The sequence below is a fragment of the Tinamus guttatus genome, unplaced genomic scaffold, assembly GCF_059628265.1.
Source record: "Tinamus guttatus ecotype Peru unplaced genomic scaffold, ASM5962826v1 Tinamus_guttatus_pri_ptg000389l, whole genome shotgun sequence".
Classification (NCBI taxonomy): Eukaryota; Metazoa; Chordata; class Aves; order Tinamiformes; family Tinamidae; genus Tinamus; species Tinamus guttatus.
This window is the reverse complement of record NW_028288923.1, coordinates 6,587,206-6,605,982: the sequence shown is the minus strand read 5'-3', so window position 1 is coordinate 6,605,982 and position 18,777 is coordinate 6,587,206. Positions and strand designations below refer to the sequence as shown.

General features: G+C 37.9%; 1 protein-coding gene across 5 annotated transcripts in view; it reads right to left on the bottom strand.

Annotated features, from left to right (window-relative positions):
- Positions 1-557: 557 nt before the first annotated feature.
- CHD9 (chromodomain helicase DNA binding protein 9) overlaps positions 558-18,777 on the bottom strand; it is a 63,418-nt gene continuing 45,198 nt past the window's right edge. For 3 of the 5 annotated variants that reach the window (XM_088530858.1, XM_088530862.1, XM_088530863.1), the window contains 19 exons: positions 18,293-18,489; positions 16,801-17,000; positions 16,465-16,624; positions 16,016-16,105; positions 15,286-15,389; positions 15,039-15,156; positions 14,278-14,335; positions 13,934-13,976; positions 13,566-13,785; positions 13,194-13,396; positions 12,050-12,958; positions 10,566-10,729; positions 9,518-9,790; positions 8,554-8,722; positions 8,092-8,231; positions 7,368-7,589; positions 6,641-6,769; positions 5,034-5,138; positions 558-4,006 (listed from right to left, as the gene is read on the bottom strand). In XM_088530858.1, coding sequence (XP_088386984.1) covers positions 3,146-4,006; positions 5,034-5,138; positions 6,641-6,769; positions 7,368-7,589; positions 8,092-8,231; positions 8,554-8,722; positions 9,518-9,790; positions 10,566-10,729; positions 12,050-12,958; positions 13,194-13,396; positions 13,566-13,785; positions 13,934-13,976; positions 14,278-14,335; positions 15,039-15,156; positions 15,286-15,389; positions 16,016-16,105; positions 16,465-16,624; positions 16,801-17,000; positions 18,293-18,489 — 4,365 coding nt within the window. In that variant the 3' untranslated portion in view covers positions 558-3,145. The remainder of the gene's footprint in view (positions 4,007-5,033; positions 5,139-6,640; positions 6,770-7,367; positions 7,590-8,091; positions 8,232-8,553; positions 8,723-9,517; positions 9,791-10,565; positions 10,730-12,049; positions 12,959-13,193; positions 13,397-13,565; positions 13,786-13,933; positions 13,977-14,277; positions 14,336-15,038; positions 15,157-15,285; positions 15,390-16,015; positions 16,106-16,464; positions 16,625-16,800; positions 17,001-18,292; positions 18,490-18,777) is intronic. The other 2 variants (XM_088530861.1, XM_088530859.1) reach the window with 2 other exon arrangements.

The following is an 18,777-nucleotide window of genomic DNA, read 5'->3' as shown; positions in this document are numbered from 1 at the left end:
CCAAACTCAACCCTCGTAACCTTCATTTGTCTTATTCTAAAGGGTACCCAATTCTTTATAGGCAAATGTTACAGTAATTATTTTAAACAGGACTTTTTTTTTTCTTTTTTGAAAAAAAAACCTCAGTGTTAGCTGACTTTCAAGTTGCATTATAGTATACAACACTAAGTTGAACCTCAAGTTGCGCAAGCCACAATATTTTAGTGAATAACCATTCTCAATGGAGACACTCATCTACATACATATCTCAGTTTAAAGACTTCAGCCCATCTTATTTGTGGATTTTTTTCCTTAACTCCTCATATTTGTTTCTCAGTGAACATTCTTCCTGAAATACTGGGTTCAGAATTGAAACTTACCTTTAGAGATGCTCAACCATCAGAAATCCTTGATGTTTTTTTTTTTTTTTTTTTAAATCACATCTGTGACTTGACTGTTTTAAGTTCTTAAAAACAACTTAGTTTTCAGGCTGTAACACTCAACTTCTGCTGCACACAGATACATTTTTAATCCTTACACGGACAACAGTATTTTCACATATTGAGGCTGACATCATGGGTAGTCAAAGAATATGTTTAATAAAAAATAATTAAACTTCCATTTGCTCTATAGAACATCATAGAAAGTAATTCAATAAATTACAAATGACTTTTTAAGACGCTTGTTCAACTACAGAAAGCAAATTCAGACTACACAGAACACAACTGGCAAATATTGCAAATGTCCAAAAAAAAAAACTGGACTAAGACTTGGATCATGAAGCCTGAAACAAGGGATAGAAATACAAGGCAATAACAGCTAAGGTTCTTTTAGTAACTACCAACACACACTTTATCATCACCTTGGAGATCCTTTTAATTTTAACTTCAGTATTAGTGTAATTCTACTGAGGTTTCCTTATAACCCTTAACTTTATACAACCGTATTTGCATATAGTTTATAGCTGATAGTGGGACATTTTTTCCCCTTCTGATTCATACTGATTAAAAATAAACCCGATATATTATGTTCAAGTCTACACCAGCCTTCATTACTTGAAACTGTAATTGCCTTATTACATAGAAAGAATCACTAGAATGGTAACCAAACTCACTTGAGCATAATTAGGAAAATACTTTATTTCATAAATCTGATATAAATTAGTTTTAGCCACAAGATTTAGGATTTCTTCTGTGGGGTTAGGGTGGGAAGTGATGGTTTCGTTGACACAGTCCATCAGCAAACAAAGTTAATAACTGTTTGTAAAACTTTGGCTATTTCATAGATGCATCCTACTTAAATAAAAGTGCTATATTACAAAGGGCAAAAAATACGCAATACTTTTTTTTTTCATGATGAAGAATTGCTACCCCCTTCTCTTGGCAGTTTTAGATTTTGACTATTGCTAAGACACTGCATGAAGGGCCAAAAAAACAGAATACTATTTGGGAAAAAATGTAACCAGCACAATCCAAATGGTACTTGTATAATTGTGTAATTACACGTAATACTGCTTCTAATCATGGGGTTATTTTGCACATAGAAACTTATATTTCATTGGTAAAGTTCTTGGTAAAAAAACAACGCAGTTGTTTTACTGTACAAGCAAGCAACAGAACTATATCAAAATATACAGTTTGTTTTTTAACCTTTAAATTTATCCCTTTGTAAAGCTTTTCCAATGACTTCTACTAGTACCTGTATCTATTTCCTCTTAACACTTGCCTGTTCTTGGACCACAAATGATATAACTAAGGTCAACTGAAATCTCAGGCAGTTCACAACTTATCTAAATGCGAATCTGGGCCTCTACTGTGTCAGAGTAATAGCAGCTTAAGAAGAAGGAGGAATCATATCACACATCAAATAGTCAACAGATTTTATATAGCAAAGGGTTCAAAGGATTTGGACTTAAACAGATGCTTTATGCCCTGTTCTTGGGGTTTCGAGGAATAATTTTTCTTCCCTACAAGTCAAAGTGCTTTTTCTTTAGTGGGCAACTCAGCATAATATATGAACTGATATCCCAATAGTGATTTGGGGTAATATTTAATATTTAGTCAGATTTAAATCTGCAGAGAAGTTTAAACTCAAAAGGAGTTCAAAACTATCTATACTTTATTTACCATTATTAACTGGTAATTCCAGGAGGTTTTATGACATAAAACACAAATAGAAATCTACACAAACAAAGCAAACAAACAATTTTTACATGAAGTATGCAGTGTTGAAAGGTCTTTTCAGTGGCACTTTATGACAGTCTGCCTCTTCTGAGTCTTGGGGAAATTACTCCTTATTTTGGGACTTTTAATTCTCTGGAGGGAACCCAAAACTTTGCAAGGTGTAAACTAAATAGGTCTCTATGGTGCCAAGTAGCATGAGATAAGACAGTGTGTTTTAATTTCCCTTTACCACCGTCAAAGAGAACTCGCGTAATGAGAAAAAACAACCCAACAGTCCTATCTCAGATAACTCAGATTTTAACATGATATCATACAGGATGTCTTTAGAGAACAAAACAAAACCTGAAAACAAGTGAATAGAAACCAATGTAAACTTCCTAAACTAACTCAGCTGAGGTAACAGGTAGCCAGTTTAATTGGCTGATTGGGAAAAAAATTTAATCTTCTTTTAAACACACTTGTACCTGAATTGGAAACAGCAGTGCATCACAACACTAGAGCATTTTCATGTAATTAAAGCAATGGATGGTGATGTAGATTCTACAGCTTTCATGACATTCATTAGCTGCCCAAATTATTGCTGAGTTTTGATCTGTAAATTATAAGTGTCAAGGAGGCTGTAAAACTATATTCAAATTAAATCAATAATATGCATAAAGTATTCTGTGTTCACTGCAAATATATTAAATATACAGCTCTTACTTGAGCATTATTTTCATAAAATTAACCCCCCAACAAAATTATAATGCCTTTTGTTGTAATTTTACACCATTGTGTATTTGATAGTACATACAAGTTCAGAAACTTATGAACTTCAAGAAATATTACATGCAAAATGTCTCTGAAAGCAGTTTGCACTTCTAAACAAATACTGAAATGTTCGCTCAGTAAATCATTGATGCACTCAACACTGGGTTATTTACAATGAAATAATTAAAGAATAAATTATAAACTGATTTTGAATTTAAGTGCAGAGTCTGGGGTCAGTCTTCATCACTAGAATCTGAATCCTCAGATGAAGACGATGTACTATCAGATCCAGATGAAGCATCTGCTTTCTCTGAACCCTCATCTGTGCTGTTTTCATTGTGAGAGCTTGGCTCTGTTCCCCCTTTGTCTTCCTGATCTCTAACCCTAGAATTTTCCTCTTTTTCTTCTGTGGGCTTGGCTGAGCCCGTGTCATTGTTTTCACTGTTCTGTACATCAAAAATATTAGACTGAGACAAAGCTGGGATATGAAGATTAAGGCCTGGAGTGAGAAGCATCCCTGGATAAAGTATGTTGGACAACAGTAATGGGTTAAGAGAGAGAGAGTTGGCAGCTGCAGCAGCAGAGGATGTTGAAGGAGAACTCGCAACAGAGTTTTCACCACCAATATCTGTATTTTGGTCTTCTGTCCTTTCTTTCTTTACATCCGCCTCCTTGGAATCGCTTCCCTTCTCCTCCGAAACGGCCTCGGTGGCCTTGGCGAGCAGGCCGCCCATGCCCAGCAGGTTGGGCAATCCCGCCATTCCCGAGAGCAGCATGGGGAACATGGCAGCCACGCTCTTGGCTTCCCCCGCGGGGGTTAAGCCCGCCGGCAGGCCCATCAAGCCAGCCGTTACCTGCAGCGACTGCAGGCTCTGCAGGTTCTGCTGCAGGGCCTGCAGGCCGGGCAGTTCCATGCCGGGCAGCAGGCCGTTGGCCAGCAGGGGGTTAACGGACACGCTGGCTGCTGAGGCAGCGGCTGCTGCTGCCGTCGCCTTGGCGATCTCGCTCTTGGGCCGCCTTCCGCGCCGGCTCACCTCCTCACGCACCACAGGCCCCGTGAGGATCCGCTCGAACATGCCTTCTGGGAGGAAGCCCTGCAAGAGACGGCAGGCAAGTTCAGGAGGCTCAACGTGTGGGAAACCAAGCAAAACAACAACAAAAAAAACAGTAACTGCGTCAAGGATGACTCTTATGTTACGCAAGTTGATATTGAGACAACTCGCTGCAACTTGCAGTGACTTTGCACTACCCCATCTCCAGCACTTAAATCCCAGCTCCACAGTGAGGTCTACTGTGAGGTCTCTTCCCAAGACCCTCTGCTAACTCATCTTTGGAGGGCTCTTTGCAAATCAGGCCACATATAGCTCATGAGAGGAGCAATCTGAATTTAATATATAAAACAGAGCACTGCTTTGGCATAGTACTACATCCCAATAATTTCTAACTGTATAAAGACAATTTGGTTACTCGTTTTGAGGTGCAGCAGAAATGTGTAATTTCATGCAGGTCAGTTCAAGTCCCTCATATTTCATATCACACATATACTTTAGAATTACTTATATTTTTATCTGAGCAGAAAAACATTTACCCATCAAGATATTAGGCTTTCATAATATATTAACCTAGCTCCCTTCCTGGAATCTTAACACTAACCTTTAACAAAACAAAACAAAAACTTTGAAGTGGAGAAAACAGGTATTTTACTACTTGACGTATATTTTAATAGGTCATACTATTCTTTTTTAAAAATTAAAAGTGTACATTTAAAGTTATTTAAAAATAGTAAACATCTAAAGTCATATTTATCCACATTATTGCAATTTAAAGGATAAAGACTATTCTGTGGCCTAATGCTTTGCCACAAGACCATCAAAGCTAGGTTGACTAGATGCAACTATCACAGCACTGCGACACCTTAAACTAAATCTCTAATTCACAGTTGCCACTGTCTCCTACTCAGAGTTGTGCCAGTTTGGGGAACTGAGCTGTCCAGTAAACACAGTATGGACTCATTTCCTTTATTATATCAGATTTTTTTTTAAAGCTATTTTTTCTGTTTGCTTTTGTTTATGTTTTACGATTCATTCCATGTCCTAGATGTCTTATTATGCAGATACTCACAGACTGTTTCACGACATCTCCCCATTCAGGAGCCACTCCATACTCTGGATTTTCTTTCAGGAATCTGCACAAATCCTTCAGAGGGGGAGCAAATGCACCCCCCACCTGAGAAGTAAAAGAAACAAGTCAGGAAATACTTCTCATCTGATATGTACAACATCCATTTCTGGCTCACTTTCACTTTTGCCTCTTACGTAAAACAATACAAATAGTCTCAACTAAAGTGATCAACGAGCTAAAATATTTGATTGACGATTGATTCATGTATTGATAACAAATGCTTAGGACAAAAAAAACCCTAGTAAACTCTTACTTTGTAGCTTCAATAACTGACATGCCCACTAATGTAAGATTAAGTTTTAGTATCAGAGCTCATTTTGGCCATGCAGCAAATGCAACAGCAGGCACAACAATGAGCAGAGAACAGAGGTCCAAGGATTTGAGTGAAAGTTGAAACTCTGGCCATGTTTGCTACAAGCAAAGATCAACTGCCTCATTCCTTAATCATCAACCCTGAGAAAGTTCCCTGGAACAAGGTTTACCCTAGAGAGGCCAAGTGTCCCCTCTGTTAGCAGCTTGCACTAGAGCTACTGTCTCAATGCACTGGAGAGATAAAGGACTCTCAAGTTCTGTCCCACTCTTCTCCACAGACACACAAAGCTTCTGAACTTAAAATAGCAGCATTGAAAAAAAAAAAAAAAAAACAACAACCTGCTTTCCTTGCAACTGCTCTCTAACAAAGCCAAGGTAGCAGGCTCACAAGAGAAAGCAGTCTGTGTGTTGAAGCAGTACCGAAAAGGCTCTCGCTCACAGTGCTGCTCTTCTGGTACCACTTAGCCACTCAGCACCACCATGCCACACATCCCTCTGAACTCAATGCACCCTCCTCAAGCTTTGATCACACCCAGATTCCAGTATACAGGATTTAATAAACTCCAATAAGCAGGTTCCTATGCAAGATACACTGTCAATTTATTTTTAACAATTTCAAAAGTAGTAAAGGCATGTCATAAGATGTGCATGAAGTTTACAACATAACCAGATTGCTGCTACTTGATTACAGCAACATATAGAGAACTTTATATTAAGAGAAATTCAATTTTAAAATGGGGTCTTTTTAGAGTGTATTCTATTGCCAGTGTTCAAGAAAAAAAGATAAAAAAGATTCTTTTTAAAATAAAAGCTTCCTCTGAAAAAGTTATTGTAATAAGCCTGACAGATAATCAGTAACAAACAGAAGACAAAGGTATAAGTGTTACTGTAACAAAACCAGCAAATCATCTGCCTAGTGTAGCTTTATTCTGGAGCAAAAAATTCAAATCTTTCATGGGAAGCCTCTGGACTGGAATTTACTTTCAAATAATGGCATGGATACTGAATGTTCAATACTGAACAGAAGCCCCAAAATCAGTTTTGTGCAGTGCCTTGCACAATTCTACAGTTTCAAAATGCTTACTAGAATATTGCCATTGACCTTTCTATTTTGTACCAAAACATAACATAAAAACAACTATTTTATATGCAAAATTTCACTGGCTAAATATTAAAGAAGTTCTTCATTTTAGGCAGCTTGATTCTGGGAAGATCTGAAGACAGTAACATGATACCTTTCTTGCATTTCTTCTGTTTATGAGCTGAACACGTTCTTCACCAGTCAGGCTATTAACATCCAATTTATTAGGGTTTCGACAACGATGTCTCTTTTGTTTGGGCCTCCCATCATGCAGCTGCATTCTCTGGTATAAAGGAATTAAAAAGCCTATTATTTTTTCTGATAGAACTAATAACAAACATTTAAATACTTGCATATTCTTTTTAGACAGGCTTTCATATGAAGTCACCTTCTTTTCTTCAGTATCATAAGGAAATTCATTTGGATAGTTGTTCTTATGACTTAGAAAAATGGAAATGTAGATTGCCCAACAATCTAGTTTAACTCTACACTAGCTATATTCCTAATCCTCTTGAACATCACTAAATTCATCTTTACTTTTTTTCAGCTCTGATCATTTCTAACTGGCTCATAAGCATCACAGTAAAACCTATTTTCTTATTGTTGATATTATTTAAAGCCTATATAGAACTAGAAAATGATCGAATATCCATGCTTAATGGTATTTTCCCTAGCAATTATATTTGCAAGGGAAATTTAAAGGCCAGTGGAGCTTGCAAATTACGTAAGAAGAAGTACCAGGAGACAGATGTTTTCCTTACTAAACAAGGATATACAGTACGGAAGAACACAGAACTCCACACAAAATAGAACACAAATTCAAGTACATTATGAGAGATGTTTTGCTACTGAACTAAAGCGGAGCTGAAAAGAAGACTCACCGGAATACAAGCTCCTAAATCCTCAACATAGCCAGGATGTTCCTTCAGCCACTTCTCTAAGTCTTTTCTTTTTGGGGCATCATCACCTGCAAGCCTTGTTCCATCTTTTAAGTTAATAACAGGAACTGGACTTTCTGCATCAAGAATGCCTTGGGACTGAGTGTAAGTGAGTGCTGGATTGATTCCTGCAGCAACTTGACAGGAGTTAATACCTGGATTAACCTGGAGAAATTGAAAACATTTGATTAAGTTCTCTGTGGAAAGCAAAAGCTACCTTAATTGTTTTATACATAACACAATGAAGGATGCAGTCTTGTGAATCATTATGCACAAATCCAGGAACTCAGAGACACTGCTCGTGAGCCTCAAGACAAACTGCATGTAAAGTCATTGTAAGTCAGGGCCTGTAGCATACATCAACAAAAAAGGGACTAGGAAGAAAAGACACCTGAAAACAATGCTAGGTTAAAGGCCATTTTTATAATAATACATTAATAACTGCATTTTTTTTTTATCAAAAACAAGAACTAAATGTAATTTTGTCTTAAATAAAGCGTTGCCAACATAGCATTTCAGTCATATTGAATAAAACAGTCCTCATTTTGTAGTCTAAAAATTGTTTTCAGTAATAAACTTTTTGTTGTATATTGACAGCTTAATGCTCAGTTAAGCAACTAACAGGAAATTGGACCTAGCTTTTGGATACAGAATCAAATTTACTTACATGATTAGGCTGTTTATTTCTATTTATAAAGAGGACATCGACTCCTTCCACATTCTTCCTTCTTCCTCTTCTCTTTTTCACTACAGGCTGGCTGTCAACTATTACTCCATTGGCACTAGCAGTTAACTGACTGGAAGTACCTGGTCAAATGAACAAAGCAGTAAAATTCATGATGCTTGAGCTGCTTATAACAAGTAACATGTTAGAAGAAAAAAAGAAAGATGATGATGTAGACGTAGTGCTGCTACAGATAATTTCTACAGATATTTTCTAAATATAACATTATGTAACAAAAATTGCCTATTGTTTGATGGCATTCCTCTAGAAAACAGTTCAGAACAAATAACATAATAAATATTTCTCTCCATTTACTGTAAGCAGAGAGCAACAAAGCCACCCCAAATTGCAGATTTACTACTAACCCCTCTTCCTACCGATATTTTATAAAGTCATAGAGCATACCTGATTCTGGAAGTGATTTGGGGAAGTTGACAAGACTGGTCTCTGAAGCATTCTGGAGCTCTCGAAGCCGAGCCAGGTATTGCTGCTGTCCCAATGCACCTTCCTCACTTTCAAATGGCCTTTTCTGAGACAGTCCCTGCTTCTGAAAAGTCAATTTCAAACCACCTTCCTGTTAAATAAATCCTAGGGTTAGAAGAGTCTCTTCTGAAGCAGAAATGACTACTTCACAATCAGAGTTCTCATGTACAAACAGTTACTCTGGAAGAATTGAGGAATGAAACTTAGGATTAGATCTTACATCAAGTCCTGCTTCTCTTCCACATTAAAAAAATTGGCAAGTTCATGGAATCATTTCTATTAATACAGATTTTAAGTAATTAATACCTTAAAACTGAACCAGTGAACAACTGTCTGTCTCCCTAATCTAGTCCTACACAAACACCATATCCAATTACGAGACTCTTCTCCTGTATATTTTATGTGCTAGGAATAGCCTGTAAATTGCACCCACAGAAGAAAAAAAAAAAAAAAAGAGAGAGAAAAAAACCCACCAGCATTCTGCTCATAAAACTGGGAAACTGACCTGCAACCCTTTAGCACACCATAAAATGATAAAGTATTTGCTGGATAGGACATGCTACAATCTTCAAAATAGCTAAACACAATAGAAATACCTTTTATTATTAACCAGGTCCTTAGAAACTGAAAAAAACCCACCAACACCAGGCTGTCCGAGGAAGCAAGGTAACAGCAAACTTTCTGTTAGGAGGGAAGCATGACGACTCCCTCCAGTGGTTTATGCAAATAAATTAAAAAAAAAAAAAATGCCCCAAAGAAGCAGACCCAAATACCCACAAACAAGTGTGCGAAGGAAGTAAGAGTGAGAGCAGGCAGCCACTTGCAGGTAAAGCATGCCGCACACCGCAATCGCAATCAGGTCCTAGGGCAATAAAAATAAACATACGTCATTGATTTTCACTGTAAACTCCTTTTCTCGTACATGCTTCTTCACCTTTGACATCTGTGGTGACTGATCATATTCTTCTTTAACCCCCGCGTGCGGCGGGGTTGGCGCGCTGGGTTCGCTGTAGTCTGCAGCTGCCCCCGGGCTGTCCAGGAGCTTGGTTGTGTAGAAGGATGCCACTGTGTTGCTCTCGTAGCTCCTTCGTGCTGAAGGCCATTTACCTTTCAATACTGTTTGACAAATGCTATCGAGCCGATTAATCATAACTCGATCCTAAAAAAACAGGGAGGAAGGATTTTTATAAAAATAACGCTTAACAGTACTGTACACATTACACATACGTACAATCTTCTAAATTAAAAACAAGGGCAAGGTGCATCACTGGGCTTGGACTCTAAGCTTTGCTCCTGGCTCTGCACAGATTCCCTGGGGGAGGCTGTGCAAGTCCCTGTGCACTCCTGACTCCAGCGCCTGCCAACACACATGTGGCCATATGGGACTGAGTCCTGTGAATGCTGAAACGCATTATCACACCATATTTAAAGGAAAGATATAATAACTAGCAAAGGAGAGTTTGTAATTCTAGTTTTGAATCCCTGGAGACAAGAGACTACTAGTCAAAAAAAAAAAAAAAAAAAGTGATTTTTTTGCTCTCTCACTATGTTTTGGACTACTCTTAGCTGTTCCTTAGTAAGAGATACAAGTTCTTAATGACTTAGATCATCCAAATACCCACTAGCTTCATCTAATTTACATTTTCTTCCATCTTATCTCAATCTTATTTTACATCTTCTTATTTACATTTCCTTTAAATTTATTTTCCAAATGTGAACAATCTCTCATTTATAGTTATAGCTGTATAACCTACATATTAATAACTATAATTTCATCATAAATTTGCTGTAATCCATCAAGAAGGCAATTGGTCCTTTTTTAAAGATCTCCCCACAACTTCAGCTTGAGTAATTTTTATCTTTAATGTTTAATTAAAACTAATGTTTAACCCGGCCCTAACCCTTTGGTTTCCAAAGCAGCACTATAAACTTGCCTTTGGCCAGTAGGATGCAGCCAACATGTATCCCCCCTGTAAGAGATAACTGGAATTTGGTGTCCCATTGTTCATCTGGAAACTGTCCTGGGTTTCATCCTGTGTTGTACTCAGAGAGGCGACACTTTCTTCATCGTAGGCTTTTATATGAGGGGTTCCTTCTGCTAAATAAAACCACTGATATAATTTCATGTTGCAAAAACAGGAATAAAAAAACCACTCATAATCTTAGAGAAGCTCAGGTACACAACACAAAACAACATTCAGAAGTCCAAACACTAAGTTAAACTGAAAAAAATAATTTGTCAGATTTTTCTGTAAGCCTGTTCACCTTCCAAAACTTCTTCCATGAGCTTAACATGCCAAGCATTTAGCTTTTAGAAAACAGATGTGCTTCAGAGGAATCTGATAGACAATTCTTACATATTTTTGACATTAGCAAACCAACATGCTCTGCAACATGGTATTAGTTTGAATTGAGAGATTGTCACCAGGATGTGGCGAGTCTACTAAGCAGACTGCTTTATATGCCTAAATAGACTGAGCTGGCAGAAAGGAAACCCAATATTTGTTTGTAAAGCAAATGTTACGATATCTTCCCTCCAGAAGTAAAGGGCATGCATATCATGTAAGCCTTCCTTTTGTCACACGGGTATGAAAGAGATATACAACTGCTTCACCTGAAAACATCGTACTGCTACAGAGAGCAACACTTCAAGCATCTTGTTCAAGCAGCAATTTACTTCCCAGTGCTTGTTCCCCAGAAAATCAACCCTATGGATTCCACCTGTCACCTCCCCAGACAAAAGGATTCATCTGATTAATACAATGCCTTTTTGCCTCACTTATCAGAGGAAAAAAAGGAAAAAAACAACCAAACAAAACTTACTCACACATGCTATAAATCCTATCGCCCACTTTCATTCTCTTCCCCTTCCTATTACTATTTTTTGTCACACGCACAGAAATATCTCTTCACATGCAAACTCAGTTGGAATGTGACTAGTGTAGAGTACAGGTCATAGCCCATAGGAAAAAAACAGACATGATTCGTCAGTATTTTTTGCTTCTACTTTAAAACTTGCAGGTTTCTGTGTCTATATGTTCTTTGGTCCTAGGCTACATTATCTCCTCATCCCTTTCTGAGAAGTTTTGAAGCAGATACTTTTAAGTGCTTGAAAATTTTTAGTACAAGCATAAGCTAGGTCATCACCAGCCATTCAGTTCTCCTCCCAAATGTGAGCCAGCTGCACTGGAATCTTGTTTAGGGAACCAGGCAACACCACCTAACTCACTGGTTCATCCAAGGCACTCAGAGGAAGCATAGAAAATGCTGCAGACCTGAAGTTCTTCCAACTCACTTGAACGATGCAGAAATCTTCACTAGAGCTTTGGGCGGCTTTCACTTGCTTATCTCTTTTAGACATTCTTCCATTCAGAATAAACTTTTTCTATCTATACTGCAGAAAAGACTAGCAACATACCACGTTTCTGCGCCTCCTCTTCATCGCTATCGCTCTCCTCAGACGATGACGACGATGAGGAGGAGGAGGATGAGGAGGACGATGACGACGACGATGAGGCTGAAGAACAAGACGAAGATGACGACGAGCTAGAGCCTGATCGAGAGTGCGAACAAGATGAGGAAGATGAAGAGGATGAAGACGATGACCTGGAAGAACAGGATGATCTATCTGAGTCAGAGTCCGAGTCCGAGCTAGAATCAGACCCTCTTTTGCTGATCCTCTGTTTCTTGGAAGCTGCGTTAGGAGTTAGAGGCTCTGTCCTTGCTGCAACCATGCGCCTGTCTGTTTCAGTCTTCACACTAGCTTTGTGATCTGTATTTTGTACCGAAGTGCCGTTTTTTGGACTCAAAGGTTCAGATTTCATTACTGTCTGTGTCTCCTCTGTAGACATAGATTCCTCTTCAGAAGACTGAGGATCCTCTTTCAGATTTTCATTTTTAACTTTTGTATCCTCAAGAGCATTCGCCTTAGCATCCGGCAACCTTGACTGAGGTGTTAGAGGAGATGCTGATAGTGCCATTTGATACTGATGCAAGAGTGGAGTAGAAGTCCGTGAGAGGGCCACTTTGTTCTGACTGTAGCTCCTCTGGGCAGACATAAACGACAGCTCCGGATCACGAAGGATGTGATAGTCTGTCCTGCTAACTCCATGTTTAGCAGCTCCAATAAGTAAATCCCTGTCATGAGCCCCACACTCCCACCAGACAGGCAGATCTGGGTTTGGCTGACAGAGCTTTAGTCGCTCGAACAACTGTGGGTGTCGAAGCGCCTGCTCCCGCACTTTCCTTAGGAGCTCAATGCGATACAGGGTCCGGGAAGCTCGTTCCTCTGTAATCGGCTGGATCAAGATGTTTGGATCTACCAGCTCTGCAGCAAAACAACAAAGATGAGAATCTGGCAAAAACCCCAAACCGCCCCAAAGCCCCAACAGATGGCTTGGACTGCTTAATATCACTCCCCATTACAAACTTTCCATTTATATTTCACTTCAGATCCATCGTTTTTTAATTCTTCCCTACTTTTGTTCTGGAACAAGAGAAAAATTTCAAGGTAATATTCCTGGCGGAAATTAAAAATAAAATTTTAAAATACACATGCTTACCTTGTTTTGAAGGAAGGCGACAGACTCTCCTGCACATGGACATGAATGCATACAAGTACTTCTCTAGGCTCTCATCAGTTTTCTTATGCAACCTAGCCATGGCTCTGAATTTGGTCCAGTCAAATCTGCCCCTTTCAGGATCAAACACCACTCCAAACGTGGACACAACTCTGTAGAAGTCAGCTTCTTCCCTTCTTGTCCACCTAGACCAGCAAGAAAGAAAAATTGGAAAGAGTAATTTCCTTCACTGTTTCATCCAACTTGCCATTATTAACACTCATTAAGAATATATAACATATAGAATAAAAAAAACTTTTTTGTTGTTATAATTATGTATTTTTTAAAAAATGAGTATTTGTGTTCTGCATATACCTTTGCTGTCTCTCAATCTTAGCAGCCATCTTTGGATTTAGAGCAGCTTCTTCATATGGGGGCTGCATCATGCTCGTCTGCACGGGGAACGCTGGCTGGAGCTGCTGCGTCTGCCTGTTTTTGCTTGTTCGCTGATAGGCTGTTATGAGGCGGCGGAGACGCGTGGTGAGGGCAGACTGAGTGGGCCAATAAATCTTGTCTCCCTCCATCATTTGTCCATCTGGATTAAAACAAAATCACACAAACAAATTAATTATTGCGGGTGCCTATGGCTGCAAGCTAACAACAAGCAACTGAAGTAGGGTTTAGCTAGGAGACAGGGGAATTAAAAAAAATTCAAACTAAGGCTGAGATTTAAATATATCTACCTCCATCTGCTATTACCAGGTCACCTGGGGATGAAACATCATCCTGTAAAAAAAAGAAAATTGAAAAAAAAATTAAAAGTATTCCTTCCAGAGATTTAATTAAAATACACATCTTAGAATTTAAGATTATAGTCAAGAACAAAATAATGTAATTTATATTTTGGACAAATGGCTAAATAAACATGGCATAGATTTTTTTTTTCCTTTTCCCCTCCCCATCACTATAAAGATTTGCAAGAAGCATGCATAAATATATCAATTAGAGAATTATTGAAAATATTAAATATTTTCCTCGAAAAATCATTCAAAATATTGCAGAAAATAAAAATAGATGCCCACTATACCTCTATGTCATCTTTAAACATTGCTGGGGCTGGTTTATATTCTGGATCTTCTACATCCCTGTTAAAATTTCAAGACATAACAAGCCATCTCAATAATACTGTAAGAAATCCTTACTCTTTTTTCTCAATTACACAAAACGCTTCAATTTAGGTAGATTTACTCTTTTTATTACAAAGATAGAAAAAAAAAATCATAACAGCTTTGGGTTGAACCCCATCCTTTTGTCTTCTCTTGTCCTGCAAGTCACAGCCTCATTTAGGGAGGTCCTTGAGCCTTCCCACTGGCAGGTCAAGGCAAATCTGCTTTGTGGCACTAGTCAGTGATACTCACATTGATCTGCTGGGGTCACTGCTTAGCTGCATGAGGCCACTATTGAACTGATAGATCTGAAAATAAGTTACAACAGGTCTGCAGTCCTTGGCCTCGGGAGGCTTTTGCACTTCAGCATCTGAGCAGCATTTCTGACCCACCACAAGGTACAAAGACTCCAACACTCCAAGGTTAAAACCATGTAATAATAAGCTGCTACCTATTTTCCTTAGCTGTGAAATCCCACACTTGATTGGTTTGGTTACACTGTTCCTAATTCTGCTTTCCACTCACTAAGAGGGGATTCAAGGTAGTGTTGTTCACATCAATGCCAACAAACTAGTATACAAATAAATAAAACATTTAAGAGGAAAATAAGTACAGTACATAAATTCAGTCTGGTTTAACTTAAGGCCTGAACACATCCCTGACCAGTTGCAAGTTCTCCTACCCATCCATATAATCGTTTGCTCTCTGTTCAGCAGCAACTGCTTTTTCATCTGGTTTGCCAACCCTTTCCAAGAAGCACAGCGCGGGGTCTGCTCTGATGGTGTTGTACTTCTCATAACCTAAAACAGAGGGAAAAAGGCACAAACTCAACTCTCCAAGGAAGCTATTAAAAAACATGGGAGAACAGACGGGTTATATTGAGTGATGGGAAAGCATATATGTGTGTATAAGTTATGTGTATTACTCACCATGTTTAAAAACTCCAATTAGAAGGGATTTATCTGCATCCACATCCCACCATTCAGCAGGAACTTCAGAGTGATCTGGCTCAGGGACCCAAACATCAATTTCACTACAGAGAGTCATCAACAGCACAAGGTCAATAACACGCAGGAGGAGAGGGACCGTTTTGTCTTTGTTGGCTTAAACTCTGACAACTTCTAGCAGTTAAAGCTTACATTTTGTTAACCACAGATTCTGTTTTTGTATTTAGTAGCGTTAGATGAACTGTTCTTCCATGAATTTACACAACAGCCCTTTGAACCAATTAAAACTTTTTATCCACTACATGTTACTCTAGCAGTGAGCTAAAGAACAGTCAAAGGAAAATACAGACATTAAAAATAATAAAATAATAATAAAAAAAATCCTTGGAAGATGTAGCAATTAACCAAGAGTGTGCACAGCAAGGAATACCTGCTGATTAGCATACAACCTATAATAATTTGTCTTTTATTCACTTAGTTTTAATAATTTTATTTTACATAGCAACACTAATTAACAGCAAACAAAAATTCCTCACGCACAGGAAATACCAACTGTTCTCAGTAAACAAAGAGGAAATAGAAGCATTTTCTTACAGGTCTCAGGTACAAAAATTGGCTGTTATAATTCTTACTTACATCTAGAAATAATCCTAGGTTTTCATTTTATAGTTTATATTTAAAAAAAACAGGCAAAAAACTCTGTATAGTTCACCTGGCATCAATTCCATCAAACACCTTTTGGAATTCATTACCAATGACTTCTTGTTTTAAATAATACAACATTCTTACTCGAAGCAAGACCCTAAGGGGAAAAAGAAAAAAAAAAACACATAGATATTAATACTCTAACAGCTTTCACTAATTTTTGTGACACTGCAAAGCCTTCCAATGGTTTTCCAAAAATATCACTGTCTTGATGTACAAGAAAAAAAAACCTCCAATTAAGAGGTCACTTAGATTCATCCTCAATTACAACTACTTCTACAAGTCATTTATTTGTAAAATTTCTTTCAAATGCTAGAAAAAGATGGGGGCAGCAGAAGACTCCTCCCTTTCTCCATAAAATCCTGATATTAACAAACTGCCATTTCCCTTTAGAATTAGAAGAAAAAATAACCTTCCAGAAATCTGAAAAACATTCAAATTTCAATTACTGCTTACTTGTTGCAATGGTGTTTTATGTGCTTCTTATATCCTTCATCTTGCAACAGATGTTCTGGATTGTATTTTCGAAGCCATTCTGCTTTGTGTATGTCAAAAGTACTTGCTTGGGTCTTCACTTTCTTTCCTTTTCTTCCCCTAGGCACAGGGGCTGACAAACCTATGTAATTTAAAATACAAAATAGTGACAGCAATAGGTATACATAGACTCCTTGTGATATTTTATAATTACTATATCCCATATCAGTAGTGTGACCTGCAGAAAAAATTCTATCCTCACATCCTTTTTGCATTACAGGTAGATGCCCACAAAGCTATTTAATTGCAGGAACTTACCAAGGTGATTCTGCAGCTCTCGTGTTTGCCCATCTTCTGTTGGGGTAATGAGATCCCATATAAAACTTTTTATCTTCTCATCCCCTCTGTAGTGAACAAGACAATATGCTAGCAGAGCTCGGCAAATGATCTCCACATCCTGCTCATTCAGTTGTCTCTTGAAGCGACCATGCGACAAAATCTCTCTCCATCGGCCCCATCTGGTCCAAAGAGAAACACACATCAGCATTTCACGGTGAAGCAGCCAGGCAGTCTGTACATTTAATTCCCAAAAAGGAGCTTCTCTAAGATTTTCTTTTTTTATTATTTTTTCTTTTTTTTTTTTAAACTTTATTTCCTTCTATTTAAGTTACTGGGTAGAGATGTTAAAGTAACCTCCCAAACAACTCTGTGGGTTGTCTGTTAAAAAACATGGATGAGTGTTGAAGGCTTTTAAAACACAGTACTGATAGGTACTCATACTGATGCACCAACATAGTCATTTATCTTTTAAGGTGGGAGAGAAAAAAGGCTTAAAATTATATTCACAAATCAACATATTTGATTTTAATTTGCTTAAATTAACTGCTTAGCTTTTCAGTTCCAATTCAAAACACATGGAAGTGCAAAATGTTTTGCTGTCATGAACACACAGCCCCTTACTGAGGCTTATTTACTTGCAGATTTTTGAGCCTGCCTGCAGCACTTACTGAAAACCTTGTTCTATTCTGTAATGGATTTACAGAGACTTCTGTAGGGCCAACGTTAATTGCGCATTATCTCTTTGGAAGAAAGATTTTTCTCCTCTCTTCCTTAATGTTCCTCAATTAGAAATTGTCAGAAAAAATTATATAGGGTGCACAATAAATTCACATGCTAAATAAATTCATATATATATATAGATAGATATGAAATCTATATATGAATCATGAAATCTCTCTATATATACACTAGATTTCATGTTTCATCTAAAACCTAGTATGTTGACTGACCATATCATATGTGCAGTCCACATCAACATACTCTTCCTAAAAACCAAAGAGGTTGCCAACTTGGAAGTATGAAAGCAGGAACTCCTTCAAATACGTAACAAAGTAGGCTATAAATAAGTCTAAGTAGGCTAAAAGAAAGGCTATACATGCTGTCAATAGCAGCAACATGTAACAGTGTAAGCACATATGCACCTGTGTTATATAGCTTGAGATGACCAAGGTAAATCATACCACCTATACAAAGACTTCCAAAGTTAAGTTTAAATGCATATGATTATTAGCAGCATCTATGTATTTTATTATGCCTTACGTCTTTTACAATAATTAACAAGTTTTAGTGCTTAGGACCACCCTAAATAGACACAGTATTAAACTTATTTACACACACACAGTCTCTATTTGATCAGAATCTATATTCATCTTGGCCAAGAGAGCTAAAACTTATTCCATAAGCAAAATATAGTACTTGGAAATACTCTGTTCTGTCAGCTTCCAGGAATGAAATAGGCCATATACCATACCCATAGACCAGTAAGTTTTTCTCCACCCGAAAGCACTCTGTTCTCCCATATCCATTGGAGCGGTCACAAGGCCTGCGGAGTTTGGGTTTGTCATCGCCCTCGCTCTCCACGTCCGACAGCTCAGCCAGCTCATCCTTTGTAGCACTGAACGGCCGCGTCTGCTTCCTAATTCTTGGGGTATCTATAACCAGGCTGTTCTGCAAAATTTCACACAAAACTTATCAAAACCAGATGCGAAGTTTCCCTCAAATAGATGTCTTGAGAAAATGAAATGTGCTTAGAAAATGTGCTTTCCAATATCATTAATAGATATTCTAAATAAAGTCACAGAAAACATGTAAAACAAGTGTAACAGTCTGGTGTTTAAGGCAACAAAAACTGAGTTTCATACCATAGTGCCAATATTTATTTGCACAGGCACATCCATGGTCTCTGCTATGTGAAAATAAACCTAAATAAAATAAACCTAAATAAAATAAATAAAT